The sequence below is a fragment of the Mercenaria mercenaria genome, chromosome 18 (genome assembly GCF_021730395.1).
Source record: "Mercenaria mercenaria strain notata chromosome 18, MADL_Memer_1, whole genome shotgun sequence".
NCBI classification, from domain to species: Eukaryota; Metazoa; Mollusca; class Bivalvia; order Venerida; family Veneridae; genus Mercenaria; species Mercenaria mercenaria.
The window spans coordinates 11,570,016-11,586,473 of record NC_069378.1 but is presented as its reverse complement, the minus strand read 5'-3'; the positions used below and the strand labels follow the sequence as shown (position 1 = coordinate 11,586,473).

General features: G+C 33.8%; 1 protein-coding gene across 1 annotated transcript in view; it reads right to left on the bottom strand.

Moving 5' to 3' along the window:
• The window catches only part of LOC123537955 (titin-like), a 402,126-nt gene that overhangs the window by 302,493 nt on the left and 83,175 nt on the right, over positions 1-16,458 (bottom strand). The window contains exons 55-74 of the mRNA XM_053530681.1: positions 16,182-16,327; positions 15,278-15,495; positions 14,650-14,880; positions 14,115-14,362; positions 13,610-13,814; positions 13,115-13,247; positions 12,612-12,774; positions 12,150-12,280; positions 11,641-11,704; positions 11,159-11,260; positions 10,051-10,188; positions 9,080-9,412; positions 8,699-8,803; positions 7,423-7,482; positions 6,149-6,355; positions 5,071-5,181; positions 4,203-4,313; positions 3,750-3,821; positions 3,275-3,352; positions 1,511-2,467 (exon numbers count right to left, since the gene is read on the bottom strand). Coding sequence (XP_053386656.1) covers positions 1,511-2,467; positions 3,275-3,352; positions 3,750-3,821; positions 4,203-4,313; positions 5,071-5,181; positions 6,149-6,355; positions 7,423-7,482; positions 8,699-8,803; positions 9,080-9,412; positions 10,051-10,188; positions 11,159-11,260; positions 11,641-11,704; positions 12,150-12,280; positions 12,612-12,774; positions 13,115-13,247; positions 13,610-13,814; positions 14,115-14,362; positions 14,650-14,880; positions 15,278-15,495; positions 16,182-16,327 — 3,813 coding nt within the window. The remainder of the gene's footprint in view (positions 1-1,510; positions 2,468-3,274; positions 3,353-3,749; positions 3,822-4,202; positions 4,314-5,070; positions 5,182-6,148; positions 6,356-7,422; positions 7,483-8,698; positions 8,804-9,079; positions 9,413-10,050; positions 10,189-11,158; positions 11,261-11,640; positions 11,705-12,149; positions 12,281-12,611; positions 12,775-13,114; positions 13,248-13,609; positions 13,815-14,114; positions 14,363-14,649; positions 14,881-15,277; positions 15,496-16,181; positions 16,328-16,458) is intronic.

Here is a 16,458-nt window from a genome sequence, read left to right as displayed (position 1 = left end):
GATTTTGACTGAAAAAATAACTATCAAATATTCTATTACTGCCAATGGAGATAATCCTAAATGCAGTTGGCTGAAAAAGCTGAAAGAAAAAGTTGATTAGCTACATCTAAATAAATTCAAAATCAAGCAAGTTTAAGACTAGACCATCCTTTAAAATATTTTGGTATGCTTAATATAAAATAAAGATATCCATCACATCTTTAAAATGTATATTTTTAATCAGCTGCATGTATAATAAACATTTCAAAAGACGGTCCTCATGATGGAGCTGCAAGCAAGCAAAGCTGTGTAGTTTACTATTCAGTTAAAGCTATGCAGATACTGCGAACTTGAATCAATTCACATCAATGATTTTTTTTCTGAGAAGTATCCCATCAATGTGCAATCCCTCTAAAGCAGTAATGGTAATATCATATACAATGTTTACTATTTCATCTTGATGTGAATTTATTCAGTTCAACAGCAGCCAGGTGACATCGTGAAGCTACTCAGGCCAAGCTAGGATTCATTTGTGTTATCTATTGATGACCTCTTTTATTATCTAAACCATTTCCAAGAAAACGCCTATATTTACCAGTCTACACAAATATATCAGCAAATAATTAAAATCTTCCAAAGCATATTAAAACAGCGGTTACATTGTACTTCAAACAGTTACTTAATGTCACAGCAAAAACACCAAAGCAAATCAAATTTTCCTTCAAAATTCATTTGTTTTATCTACTCAAAAAGCAAAACACACCCACACATTAAAAACCAAAAGAAGACCCAAATTCTACTCAATTACTATAAGGATATGCTAGTCTGAGAATATCATAAACAAGTGATTTCCTGCCTGCCACCATGAGACTAACCAATATTTTCTCAACAATGTAGAATTCATGACCAAATCAAACAAACTCTTAAACACATACCCATCTCCACAGCAACAAAACTCACTATTCTTAATTATCTATTACTTTGAACAATCAATGAAAGACTTAATTGGTTTTTACTTTAACACTCCTTTCTTATTTCTGTAAAATCCTACATTCTGTTTCTAAATAAATTTTACACACTTAATTATTACTTCACAATATGTTATCCTGATAACATTTAAAGTGGCATGTATTTTGTTATTGCCATAGTAACATAACATTTTTAGCTCAACCTACAATTCTCTTAGGTTACACACTATGTAGTTCTCCTTAGTAACATTTAGCCATAAATGACCTTCCAAGTTATACAAACATTCACATCATACCATCCTAAGTACCACATTTAAAGATCCCTAGTAACAGACACTGTCACCATGGAAACACTTGCAACTGGAGTTAAAAATATATACATAACCCTTTACAGTCCAACCCTGCCTGGTACTATAACAACCAACAAAATTCCAATAGCAACAAAATCAAATTGTTCGTTAAAAAGCCAAAAATTGTGTTTGTAACACCTCAAACTGCAAGGTCATCTCCCTAGCAACACAAACAATCACATGACCATTTCCAGGGAAACAAGGCTGGTTTACCTGGCCCAGGCTTCAGCAGCCATTAAAACATCTGTTCTGTCTGGTACCCAGAAAATGGTTGGCCTGGAGACATAGGGAACAGGCTGGTATTTCACCCTTCGGCTTTTGTGCTTACGAACCCTGACACGTTTATACTTCCTTGGTTTCTTAGGAAATAAATCCCCATCAATTATCATTTTCTCAGGCGTGGGTGGGGGTAATTTTGTTATAGAAACTGCTTTCTTGAAATAGCCTGCGTCAGAATCGTCAGACGTACCAGACATAATGACTATTTTACTTTCAGATTTACTAGTTTTTTGACTCCATGTTTCATGTGTTCTTTTTGTCACTCTCTGTTGGAAGGTTTCATCTTCAGGAACCTCATAGGTAATTATATACTCATCTTCTTCTGGTTGTTCAGCACCTACCTCGAATTCTTTTACAGTTTTTCGTGTCACCTTAGGTCCGACTTTGAACTTAGGTTTCAGTTTTTCTTGTTTTTTAGCCTCTAACTTAATTTCTTTCTTAGTTTTTTGTGTCACCTTCGGTTCAGCTTTGAACTTAGGCTTTGGCATTTCTGGTTCTTTAACCTCTAACTGAACTTCCTTCACAGTTTTTTGTGTAACTTTAGGAGTGACCACAAACTTAGGCTCAGGTTTGGCCATGGAGACTTCCAATTTTGTTTTTTGAACTTGTGCCTCAAACTTAGTTTGCCAATCAAGTTTTGGTTCTACTTCAGGTTTCCATGGTTTGGGTTTGGAAACAAGATAGTCTAAATGGGTTTTCTTGGTATCTGGTTGTTCAGTTAAGGGTTTTGTCATAGGAACTTGAACTTCAGTTGTGACCGTTGTGTCAGGTTTGGGTTCAAAAGCAACAGGGTGATATTTGGCCCCTTTTGTCTCCGGGGCCTTCCACTTAGGGCGTACAGGTTTAGGCCTTACAGGAGGCCCAGGCTTTTTAATCTCTGTATCAGATTTGCTGGAAAGTGGAAGAAAGACAGATAAAGAAATAGTAAAGAGCATTAGAGAATATGAAAAGTAATTCTAAAGTTTTAACACATTGTAACATGCTGTAATACTTAGTCATGTGACCACCTTATACTAACAGCTATTCCACACGCTCAACAACTTTATATTAGAAATATAAAATAGAATCAGTTTCATTCAATATTTTTTGTTATTTTTTCAGTATCTTCATCTATTTCTACAATTAGTACTTTACATTTTATTATATAAATCTTTTACTTATGTTATTTCATTATCAAAGAGACAGATTTAGTTCTTGTAACTTTACATTAATCCTAAGCCACTCATCATGCACACTGTACTTGAAGCTTTTATCATTCTTTATTTTGTATCTTTTTTGAACATTGCTTTGTAATGACATTTGAGCAACAGACACAGTACAGGGTGTTCCCAAAAGTTATGGAGCACATTCATTTGTTTATATTATCATGTTCTATGCAATTCTTGACCTAAAACATTTTTAGCTGCATACAGAGTCAAGAATTACGAAGATATGAAAATGAATGAAAATGTTGAAAGTTCAGAACACATGCGTATGACTCAGTGTGTTCACATGTATGACTCAGTGTGTTGTCAGCATTGACAAAACATTAAAGTCATTGTCCATTAAAGTCATTGTCATTTCTGCAATTTGTGTCTAAACATTTAAAAATAGTTTTGGAGAAGGGACATCTGAAAATATAAACAAATGTGATATGCAATATTTTTAAGACACCCTATAATCTTTAAAGGGGGCGGGGTTTCACACAAACAGTTGTACCTTGTGACTTTCTCTTTTGGAGGAGAAGGCGTTTTCCGTACTCTACGTCTTTCTTTTGGTGATGGAGGTTTCTGCGGTCTGAATACCATATAACCATAAACATCAGTTTTTAAAGTTTTGTTTAAAGTTTTAGTTGCTTTCTTTTATTCATGCATAATATCCTAAATGCATGCAAGATTTTTACTACGTATACTAATTTGTTTGCAAGTTCAAAATTTACATCATTATAAGTCTATAATTCAGCAATATTCTCTACATGCATTAATAGGCTATGTGGTTATTTTCTAATAATTTTTAAATCTTCTTTAGTAATTATACAATCTACTATTTGATATTTCATATTCAGTTTACAATGTAAAGTAATTATCAATGTTCTTCTAAACTCTATGCATAGTCATTTCCTTAATTGTTACGTCTATTTATAGAAATGTTTATGGGTCACACAGGGGTCATGCAGTAGATGTGAATACTGCACCTGAATAGCTTGTATTTGGTTTCCAAGGATGCAGGAATTTGAGGCTCAACTTTTGGAAACAAGTCTTCGGCTCTATAATAATAATTTTTTCATCATGATTAATTCATTTTCTTTCATTTTGGTATAAAATTTATATTTTTTTCATCATGATTAATTCATTTTCTTTCATTTTGGTATAAAATATATTTTTTTCCGTCTACATTCATTTACTGCGGACACATATTTCAATTTTGATTCATAGGATCAACAAGAGAAGGTCGTTTTCATATGAACAAAATCAACATAAAACTTGTTTTATCTGAATTTTATAAAACTGTTTTATCAAATAATTATAACACACTAGACAGAACTGATAAACAACCAAGGTAATTCTTTCTTCAGAATAATTCTTGACTTCAGAAAATTACAGCTTAATTTCACACGACATGCATTTTTTTCTCATGCACGACGCACCTTGAAGATTCCTCCTCTGTAGAATAATTGACGAGTCGGAGAGTTCCTCTCTCCGTATCGGAGACATAGTGAATCTCCTGTACATAGCCTTTTTCTTGGATGTCATAGTGACTACAGAAGAGAAAATGTGATTGGTCAGTTCATATGTAAGAAGAAATTCTATTGGCTAAAGCAATTGGAAAGATAGAATATGGTTGGTTACTTCAAATGTAACATGAAAAGTCCTCTGGGCAAGATGAAATAGATGAATAAGATTCTATATGATTGGTAAAGTCAAATGTACTTGAAAATCAAAAGGAAAAGAATGTGATGTCACTGAACAGATCTAATTTATATTACAGTGTCTTGTCTAGGAAATGGTTTTAAGAAGTATTTTTTCCAGAAAAAATAGTTATGGACTACAGAAAAGCCTTATAAAACATAGACCACCTGTGGTTAAGAGAAAACATATAAAATCAGTTCATAGAACTGGGAAACTGTAAAACAACCAAATCATACATGCAAATCCCCAAACAGTTAAAACATTGACTGTTAAAACATCATGGATATCCTCTGTTACCACGGTATTTCTTCCTCAGTCCAACAGTTGAACGTAAAACCACACAAAGTCATGTCAGAGTTACTTGAAACAAAGACGGGTTAAATAGGGAACTGGAAATATGTTTTACTAAACTCATATTTCTTTCTATAATCCAAAAAGTTATTGAAACACACTGGAAAAAGTTTTATTTTAAATCTCATGTTCATATTTCGGGAGAAATTCATCATAACCATGCCTGTACATAAAGGTTAATATCAACATGTACAATTTTGTAAAATGCGTGTAAGTAAGAACACAGGGAACAGTAACATCAGATCTATTGATCACCTTGACGACTCTTCCTCGGTAGAATGACCAACGAGTCGGAGAGATCCCATCTCTGTATCAGAGACATAATGGATCTCCTGTACATAGCCTTTTTCCTGGATATCATAGTGACTATAGAAGAAACAATGATTGGTCAGTTCAAATGTAAAAAGAAATCTGATTGGATATTTAAAACAGAATGACAGAGTATGATTGGTCACCTTCAGTGTACTAACACTTAAATGAAATGAAAAAGAATACAGCACTACATGTATATAAATGGACAATTAAAATGAACTTTACATTGTATTGACAGAAACAAAAAACTAAAAGATTAAAGAAATAATCTCTCTTAATTATAATTACTATTTGAAGAAGCTGATTTTTACATCACCTTATCTAGAACATCATTTTACTAATTATAAAGTTAAGTTCAGCACATACATGCTAATTTCACACTCACTGGATTTCATTTAAGAACAACATGCAGAACTTTCAAAACAGAAAATCCAACTGTAACCATGGAAACACTTGCTGGAACAACCATTGAACAGTAAAGCCAAACAGGTTAGAGATCATTCAAAACAAGAACAGGATTAGAAGGGAAAAATGGTCACAAAACTCTCATTCTTCCTTAAATCCAACAAGTCCGAAACAAATTGCTAAAACACACTGATAAAAGTATATTATCTTTCCTCCATCAGCATTAATTCATTACTGCCATGCCAACACATTATTTTATACACAACATATACACATATGAGTATGCACTTCAGAAGGAGCTTACACATAAAACAACTGATTAAATGAAAAGAATCATGCACCATTTAACAAACTGAACTGAAAACCTTGCATTTCAAGTTTTTTCACCCATTTAGATGCATATAAAACAGTTATAATTAGAACGGCTGTAGAAATTTATTAGACAGGGAGTGTTTTTTCAATTAAAAACAACATCCAACAAGCAAATCATAAATAAATCAAGAGCTAATTAGAGAATGTTACAAGCACACAAAAATTTACTTCTAGCGGTAAACCCAACTAATGCAAAAATTATAACACCATCCACAACATAAAGCTTGGCCACAATGTTTATCACCTTTCTGGTGAATCTGCTTTTCTTTTCGGTTTCGGTTTTACCCCTGGTGGCACTTTAAGCTGTACTTTTGCCTCGGTTCTACTTGTTTCTGGTGCACTAACCGATGTCGGTACTTCCGGTTGAAACTTAACAACCGGCTGCACAAATGGTGCCTTCTTTGGTTTCGGTGCTTTTGCAGGGGGAACTTTTGATGGGACATGCTTTTTTCTGTAATTTTTGTGCATATCAAGACATATTTAGCTACATACTAGATTACACATTTATATATACATTTAAACAATAGCAGCAACAAGTAACATATAATCACATCTTCCATGCGTTTTTTCCTAAACATACATAACACATATAATACAGCACTGCGACACTTATTAGCCAGCATATTCCAATTCCTAGAAAAGTGCTAGACAGCCGTAAGACAGGCCTTTCTGGCAACGCAAGTTAAAGTTACACAGTATATCTAACAGTTACTATTCCTATGTGCATATACTGTACTTTCTTTTTTTAAACAATACAATTCTAACGGACAAAAACATTTTTACATGATTCAAACAGTTAACAAACTAGCAATACAATATTGTATAATATGGATTTTATTCTAAGACAGGTTAGTGTGTGCAAGTTTAATGGGTTTGTTAGGTATCTAGAGTATATATCATATAATAATAATATCATGTGACCAGGATGGATTTGCTTGCAAGTTCTGTCTGAAATTCCTTGAGGAAAATTATGATTACATCTTGCTTCCCGTATCAGACCTTATATAGCAGTGTAAAGAGCACTGATCGCTCAACGTCACAAGATTATGAGCAAAATGTTTGAGTTATTCAGGATTCTGAGTGATCCAAAAACAGATAACACATGGAAAATTGTCTAGGGTGCATGTAAATTGCTCAAATCAGCCACAGCATTCAAGCCATAATCGCTCAAGTGAGCCATGTTTCACTGTCAGCAATTTATTTTTTGTATGACAATTCAACTGTCTGAATAGTTTCACATAAAGTGCCTATATGTAAATTGTAAAAAAAGCATTTTCATAAAGCACTACAGACTTTTTTTGCAGGACACAAAAGTTCAAAATCTGTGCATTAACAATTAAATGCTTTTTCGGTTTGGAATTTTAAGTTTTTTTTAATATTTAATTATTGTGGTTTTAGTATGTACTTTGAAAATATGAATTTGATTTCAGTTAGAAACATTATCTTAATAAACAAGCAAGCAGATCCAAGTCCTGTTGTAGGCAATGTGGGTGGGGTACGAATTAAATGTTTGCCTACCTTTCTTCCTCTTCTGATACAGGCACTTTTGGTGGCTCTGCTCTGGTTGGTGCTTCACGTCTGTGAATAATAAAATATATATTTAAGCCTTCACTTAATATGTATGGCAAAGTCTGTACTTAAGACCACATCCGAATAAAAGCCACAACTATAAAACCTGCATATAAAGGCCACTGTTTTCTTTTCTATTTTACCCATTTATAGTATAAATTTACCAATGTTGAGAGATCATCTGTCAACAAAGACCATTTCTTCCATTTCTCACAGATACAGGTAGTCTTTTACAGGCAAGTTTGGATGTGTGTCATAGTTTGATTTTAAAATCCAATCTGACATATGAATAAGTCAAGACAAAATGACTAAAAATAAACTGTCTGTAATCAAATAAACAAACACAAAATACTAAACCTAACTTAAATATATCTAATATATAGACCACATGATTAAAATGGTGACAATCCTGCAAAACTGAAAAACATTTTTAGTTTTACATTAAGAAAGCATAAGTTTCATTCCATTCTGCAATCTGGAACTCTAAAAATAACAAAGACAGTACTTAGTTCATGTTCAATTATCATGCAGGAATGTTGGTTAATGCATATAAATCACTGAATTATTTTGTTGTTTTAGGGTACTTTAAAACTACGGGGTAACTATATTAAACACCATTCATTCTTATTTCAACTCTGTGCATTCCGTCAATGTGAAAATGACAATGTGCTAACCACTGTTTAATCTTTGCTATACAGTTAGCACACACTAGACAGTTATTCCATGGCTGTCTTTAGTTTACATCTCAGTTGATCATTTTTCATGCAAGACTTCATTTATTAACAACTCCTAATCTTCGTCATTTCAAGCCATGCATAAAAGATATGTTTGTCTGTTTTCATCACTATTTAGTTCTAAACTCCATTAGGCCTACATTAGGCATGTCTCTGGTTTCTTCTCTCTTCACAACAACTTCCAACCCACAAAATGTGTGTGCTGTTTCTAACCATGCATTAGCAAAGATTTTCTTCCAACTGATTATTGATTCAATCCAAGCAAAAGATATCAGCCATTTTAAATTCAATGTCTAGATCTTGCAGAAGCTTTACTGATTATATTTCATGCATCTAGACACCCAGAGTAAGCATTGTCACATGTATGACATGGAAGATGATCTTACAGCTGCATCTGCTTTGATCCTCTTGACGAAAATGCTCTGAAATAACATGCATTCATGAATAATACGGTCACTCCATGCAAAAGTTTTCTGCATTCCTTCACCAACCTTCTGTAATCCAGTTCCTCCTCTGATACGACACGCACATAGCCACATTCCGTGTCTGACACATAACTGATCTGTTGTACAGGCCCTTCTGGCTGTAACTCGTAACTATAGCAACAGAAATTATTGTTTAAAATTTTTGTAAAAATAAATTCTTGGCAGATTAATTTTGCCCCTACAGTTATACAATTTTTGTAATTCTTCTTATAAAAAGCATCATTTTCTTTAACATAATCCCATTCAAAATATTACCATTATTACAAGAAATCTAGGTAGATCTCATCAAAATCTAGATTCAATTTTTTCATGTTAACAAATCTACTTCATACAATTTTTCTTCTAAGGTTTCTCCTGAATGCATGCATAGAAGGAAGTCCTAGGAACCTTGGAGAGGGACTCTTTTTGGTTGTCCTGCTTGGTTGTTCTGGTCGAGGTGGTTCTGGTCTTGGTACCGGTCTCTGGACTGGTGGAACCTTTCTCTTTGGTATAATTTCTGGTACTGGTTCCGGCTTTGACGGAACTTTAGCTGGAACTGGAACCTTTGGTGGACCAGCTGGCTTGAATTCCATCTTGGATACTTTCTTTGGTGGAACAGCATCTGTGGTATCGAAGCGAGCGCGAGCCTCAGCTACAGTTGGTACCTTGGTCTCTTCCTCAACTTCCATTTCCATGGGAACAGCCATAGGTTCTGGTCTCTCAAGTCTCTGGTAGGGCATTCTGTTAACAGCAGGCATTGGTATTAAGACACTTAGTAAGCAATTCTGCTTCTTGTAAAATAACAATTTATATTCTCATCATCACGATTTAAGCTTTAAAAGTATTTTTTACATAAAAATTTAATAGATGACCCTATTATCTTTTAACAAAACATTTGAACACTAATTTCTACATTAAAAGATTTCTCAAAACATGACCACAATTTTGTTTTCTTTATCAAAACACAGAATAACACACTATCTTATAAATATCAAATATATTTAAGATAACAGAGAGGTTGGGAGTTCTATAAACTTATGTACATATAGTATACATTATCCAATTAATCAATTAAATGTCATACAAAGCTTTCACCTTCGCAAATATAAATTCTGCTAAAATGGCAATGCTCTGAATATCAAAATAAATTAGTTAACAAGCTCTCTCAAGATAACAAGCTCTCTCAACTGAATGAGCTCTTACAACTTAATGAGCTCTCTCAAGTTAATGAGCGCTCTAAAACAAATCTGCAAAGAAACAAGAATGAAATCTGAACCTCTCTTAATAACAACATACAAGAAATTGATACAACTGAAACAAATTAAAATCAACAACACAAACACAACATTCAAATGAAAAGAAAAAAACGCTGAAAACACCTTTTGCGGCGCAATTCTGGTGAGGCTTCAACAGAGGCACACACTGGAGTCGGAGGCGGGGGTTTAACCCCGCGAGGTAAGGTAGAATAAGGTGAGGCCTGGTCAGGTGAATCAGAGGATAGATAGCTGGGTGGAGAGCTAAAAGAAACAGTTACTGATAATACACAACAATCAAACTTCAAATAAATTGTTAAACAACAGCAAAAGTAATTAAAACGATAATCAAACACTTAAAAAAATTATACAAAAACCAGCAGAAATTATAAAACAATTCTTCAGTTTCAGAAGCTTATCAATGACACAAAAGCTTAAGCAAAAACAATGTTAAAATTTTTTCAAAAGCCTATATTGTAATCATGTAATGACTATGAATTTATTTCATTAATATGTGATGCTTCATTTGAACAATAAATTTGCCATAATTTAGAGTATAAATTTAATGGTTACGACATTAAACATTTTAGTAGTTCTAAACATCTAATCTATACATTTTACGATGCAGCTACTAACATGTCTTTTAAATTTCAATTCTGCTTCAAACTTTCATGTATGTGCAATTTCTTCAAGATCAGACCCCATTTTATCTGATCTGATCATTCAATTAGCTGTCATTATTTACTGCTTGCATTTCCAAAGGCCAGGCCAGTTTAAGTTAGACTTACTCTAGGCAAAATAATAATCAAAAATCTTCATTACTGCATATATTCAGCCAGAAGTCAACTATTATTATGTATCTAGGCAATTAATCTTACTTAAATGAAAATGAAGTATGACTAATGGTTGGGTTTTATTATAAAACTACATGCAAAGTATTATGCTGTTCTAATTTTCTTCTGCCGGCTGCATTTCCACATTTCTCTTCGGGTCCATAGAAAAAAATTTTTTTTAACCATGCTGTAATTCAATTCAGTATTAATCTGCCTGAAATCTGTATCGATAATACTGGAACTGAAATGGCATAACACACAATATGTTAACCTAAAATAAAATTTCTACATGCTGAAAAAAACAAACAAATAAAAAACTCATTTTGAAAATAATAAAACAACAAAGGAGATAAAGCATTTCCTTGTTGCACACCATGCTGCATACAAAACTCTGTAATAACCTGCTAAGATCTTCTTCCTTGACAAGACGTAAAACTGCACTATCTCCGTCTTTAACATAGGAAATCTCCTGTACAAAGCCTTCAGGCTGTATCTCATATTGTCTGCAATAATGGGGCTGACAACTTAAGAAATATGCTCATACAATTTTTATTACATATTCTTGGATTTTTATTTGAAATACCAAATATTTCTATTATTTTTTATACAATCATGTCCCACAAAGAGAACTTCACTCTATTTAATTTTGACTCATTTACAGAATAACAGCCAAACAAAGAGACAAATTCTTTAAAAAATCTGGTTTTGTAATGTCTTGACTGCTTTTCTACATATGGTATTAAGGAAATCATACATGAAATTCAATAAGCAGAAACTGCTGAAGAAAACATTGTTCAATGTCAGTTTTGACAATACGATGTTGTCTTACTAAAGCTACTTTTCTTTCATTTGAATCAGTAATTAAACTAATTTATAAACTTACGGTGAGGTTTGTCTTGGCTGTACTACAAATTTCTGGACTTGTTCCTCTTTCTTTGCAATTTCAGCTAAAATTAAACACAGTCTAAGTAGCAGTTACAGAATTTTTAGCAACAAAAATGAAAACTAAAAAATTCAAATGTTTTTGAAGAAGTAAGTAAAAGAATTTAGAGTGGCGATCTAAGATATACAAAGTGGGAAAGCAGTATAAGAAAATGTACATTATGTGAGCCATGCAATTCTAACATATTCAGTCTTCCACTAAATTAATTCAAGCTTTATATCTTTTTTTTAAACTTCATTCTCAGAATTCTAAAAACAGAATACAATCAAACCTCAGCTTAAGCAAAACTGTGACCAGAGATCACCATGTAATATTTAATCATTTGCAATGCATTTTTAACTATGAATAAAGACCATATGAAGATACACAACCCCTTTTTGGCTCTCACAAACAATGTATTTACATGTTTGACTGCACTATATATAAAATATCAATAATCGTATACTTACGTGTTACAACCAGTTTAGCTTTTGTCATAGCGGAACCAGCAACATTAACAGCAGTACACTGGAACCAGGCAGCATCACTTTTCTTGGCATCTTCTATATATAGAACAGCTCTGCCACTGTCTATCTCAATTCTGAAACATAAGTACATTCGTATCCTCTTAATTTTACAGAGAATAAGAGCATTATAAATTTCTTTTAATTAACAGGAGATCCTGGACTCGGCAATTTAGCCAATTGTGAGGTACAACTAAGTAAAATCATTCAGAACTGGTTAACAAAGAGACTGCACTGGAATTTTTTCCAATACACTCTTTCTCCACCTCCTTTGAAAATCTCCATTTCAGGTTTGATATCAGGTCATGGTTTGAATACTTTAGAATATTTTCAATGTTCTTACAAGTTTTTGGAATTGTGATAAATTTCAGCACATAAATTGTTAGGAGTTAAAGTTTCAATACATACTTGTAATCTTTGCTGGGTGTCAACATTTTGTTATTTTTCTGCCAGCTCATCATTGGGGTTGGCGTGCCAACAGCACGTGCAGTCAAGGTCACGCTTTGACCTTCCTTGATCGTGTAATTCTGCATTCTCTCCACAAACTTTGGAGGCTGCATCTGTTCACGTTCTGTATGACAAATCAATATGCAATAAAATTTAAGCATTAGATAGGCAAAACTGCTCTAGTATTTTACAATTTTTTGCTGCTTATTTCTTAATCCTGATTTTAATTTTTGAAAATACTGATGAAAATAGAGTTAGAATTAGAACCATATGAACTTCTGAAGTAATATTAAATTCAAATTCAGATAAACCAATAAAAAAGAAATATCAAGTACAGGTACATGGCTATAATTATTCATGTACATTTTTATGTTCTTGATTACCAATTTTATTATACACAATTTTGAGATTTCTGTTTTTCTGAGAAAAAACACCATGTAAAATGCAGTAGGCAAATCACTTACCGAGAACTCTCAGGTTAACATTGAATGTATTTTCTCCGGCTTTGTTTGTGGCAAGACATGTATATACACCAGCGTCATGTGGCGATGCCTTGGTGATGATCAGTGAGTGTACACTGTCTTCATTCACTACCATCTGTAGTAAACAGAGACATAATTTTTTAATATACTCGCCAATAATTCAATTAAGTTGTATGAAATAAGCTGCCTCACTGGGCCAATTTGAATCATGTCACTAATTAAAAGCTATTTTTATAGATTTAAATGTCATATTTGGAAACTTTGTGCATATAATGTGATTTACTTTAACTTATAGGTATGTAAGCATACTATTTCATTTATTTAGTCATTAATGAATATTTAATACAGTTGACCACTAAGACAAATTCAACTGTATAATTAAATTCAATTTAAATGTCTGACTGGGTAAAATGTTGATATATCATTATATTTCCATGTTTCTTTCTAACTGATTCTTATTACTTCGTTAACACTTACCTTGTGGTGGTCATCAGGGTGAACCTTGCGGTCATTGCAGAACCAAGTCAGTTCTGGTGCTGGACGTCCAGTTACCAGTGTGTCGAACCGGACAGTGTGGCCCTCCCGAACTTCAGTATCATTGGGTTTCATCTTGAACTGAGGTTTGAGCTGGGACTCGAACACACCACCTACATCTTGGTCACTAGGTGCTCGAGTTAAGTCTCTGTGAAGGAAAATGATTGAACATGTGAAAAAAAAAATACACAAAAATTATCTTGATTTTAACATGTCTACCGTCTCCTCATCAGGAGACACACAATTGTGTTAGATAGTCTTACCAATATCTAACATTTTATCTATAATTTCTTTTACAAATGAGTAATAAAGGCATGGAATGAACAGCAATACTGACTAATAGATATGCCACGAATAAATTTGTTTAATGAACTAAACAGCTGAGCAAATTAGATTTAAACGAGTCTGCAATAACCAATTAACATAAATAAACAAAGCAGCCACTTACTTTCTAAACATTCTGTCAAGGGTTTCTGGTTGGACGTATGAGGTAGCATCAATATTTCCAACACTCTCTACAATTAATTGACTAGAACAGGTGTCTTTGCCGTGAGCATTGACAGCAAGCACTGTGTAGTAACCAGCATCCTCGGGGAGAGCCACGCGGATACGCAGCGTGCAGAAGCCATCTCTATCGTACTTAATTTCGTAACGATTTGAGCGCTTGACGCGGTGGCCATCTTTATACCAAGCAACCTGTAAGGACAGTGAATGTTTTACTTTATAATTAGGTTAATTGCTGTTTACAAAACTTTAACTTTTAAATACATTAGACAAATGAATTTCCTTTACATTGATGGCACATGTTTGCAAACATTTTATACAAAAATGTGAGAGAAGTACTTCTACAGTGACAATTTTACTAACAGAATATCATTTCTAGTAATTGTTTTCTCTTCATTCTAATTCATATAGCTTTGGTTCAGTTCATCTACTTAAATACCTTTAGCACAATTGATTGACTTTTGGCTTCATATGCTTACCTTTGGTCTAGGTTTGCCTATAATTCTGCAGACGAAAGTTGCATCTGCGCCCTCTATTAGGTGAAAGTCTTTCATTGTTTGAACAATCTGTGGAGGGGATTCCGGTGCACTGGCATCTGGCACTTCGGAATCATACTCTGATGTCTCAGTCTCGCTAGCAAACCGGACTTTACCTTCCCGGTACTGTATCTCCTCACGTAAACGATCCTCGAAATGAGATACCTGGAATCTCTGTAATTCATTTAAATAAACGTTTGATATTTTCTTTTTGTTTTTGTTTGTATGTGAAATAAGATTATTGTTTCTTAATGTTTCCTAAAGATATATTAGAGAATAGTTACCTTTTAGAATCAATAATTTATCTCTCCTGTGTGCTTCACAAAATTTCAAGTGCTATTTTATATAATATATAACTTAGCAGAAGGTGAAGTTGATTTACTTGCAAAATCTTTACCTCAAGCCATGTGCAAGTAGACAGTAGATATGTTACTGCTCAATATATATCGCATATTCTAAATCAGTTTATTCTAAACATTTATGCATTTTATACATGTTTCAAGTTATTTCAACAGATGCCCAGCATGATTTTTGTTGCCTAACGACAGATGCTCAGCAACAATATACTCACAGGTGAGACTTCCTCCTCCATGACTTGTTGATACTCTGGTTCTTCCTGTTGCGACATTCTGTAGTCCATGTTGCTCTCAAGAATTCGGTTAGAGCGTGGAATAAAGAACTCCTTTTCAGTGCGCCTGGGCTGTTGTGCTCTCTGCAGAACTTCCTGGTCGAATGGCAGTGTTGGCGGCATGGAAGCCGGCAATGGTGGAGCAGTCGGTGGTTCTTTCTCTGTTAAAACACACAGTTTTAAACACATCAGTAAGACACCTTTTAAGAACGTATGTAAGTTTTCGCTTTTTTATTAATTTAATCAGATTAATAACCAACAAACGCCATCTTCATTTTGGTCCTGACTAAAACAAATCTGACCGCCTGTCCCTCACTACAACTTTCAGCTCTGACCTGCTTATCACAAGTATAATAGAGGTCATCTATTGACCACATGCAAACATCCTATGAAGTTTGTGTACTGTTGGCTAAAGCCTTCTTTAAGCTACTCAGTAGAAACCATTTTCAGTATCAAGGTCACTGTGACTTTGACCTCTAACCTACTGATACAATAGAGAGGTCACCTCTTGACCACAGACAATCATCCTAAAATTTCTGAAGGCAGTAAGCCAGTGTTCTTAAGTTACTAAGCAGAAACCATTAACAGTCTTGAGGTCACTGTGACCTTGGCCCTTGACCACTGACCTACTCACCCCTAAAACTATTACATCATCTACTGACAACCAGCATTCATCATTTGAAGTTGATGACTTTCGGCCAAAGTATTCTTCAGTTATTCAGCAAAAACGTTTTCAGTGGCAATGACACTTGACCTACGGACCCCAAAAACAATAGGCATCATCTACTGACCAAAGGCAATCATCCTATTTAGTTTGAATATCAATTATGAATAATTATATACTTACTTTCTACAGGAAGAAGTGTTGCTGTAGTAATGGTTTCACCCATTGGATTGACAGCTATACATGCGTATTCTCCAGCATCTTCTGGTCGGCAGTGGGAAATGATCAACGTGCATCTTCCCGTGTGCTCATCAACAGATATCTTGTGTCTAGAAAAAAAAATTCACTAATTATGAGTTCTGTTCTGCATATTAATAGTATGTTTTTCCTATCAAGAATATTATTATAACATTTCATAAACTCACAGTATATTCCTTAAGATTTTTCATAGACATTTTTC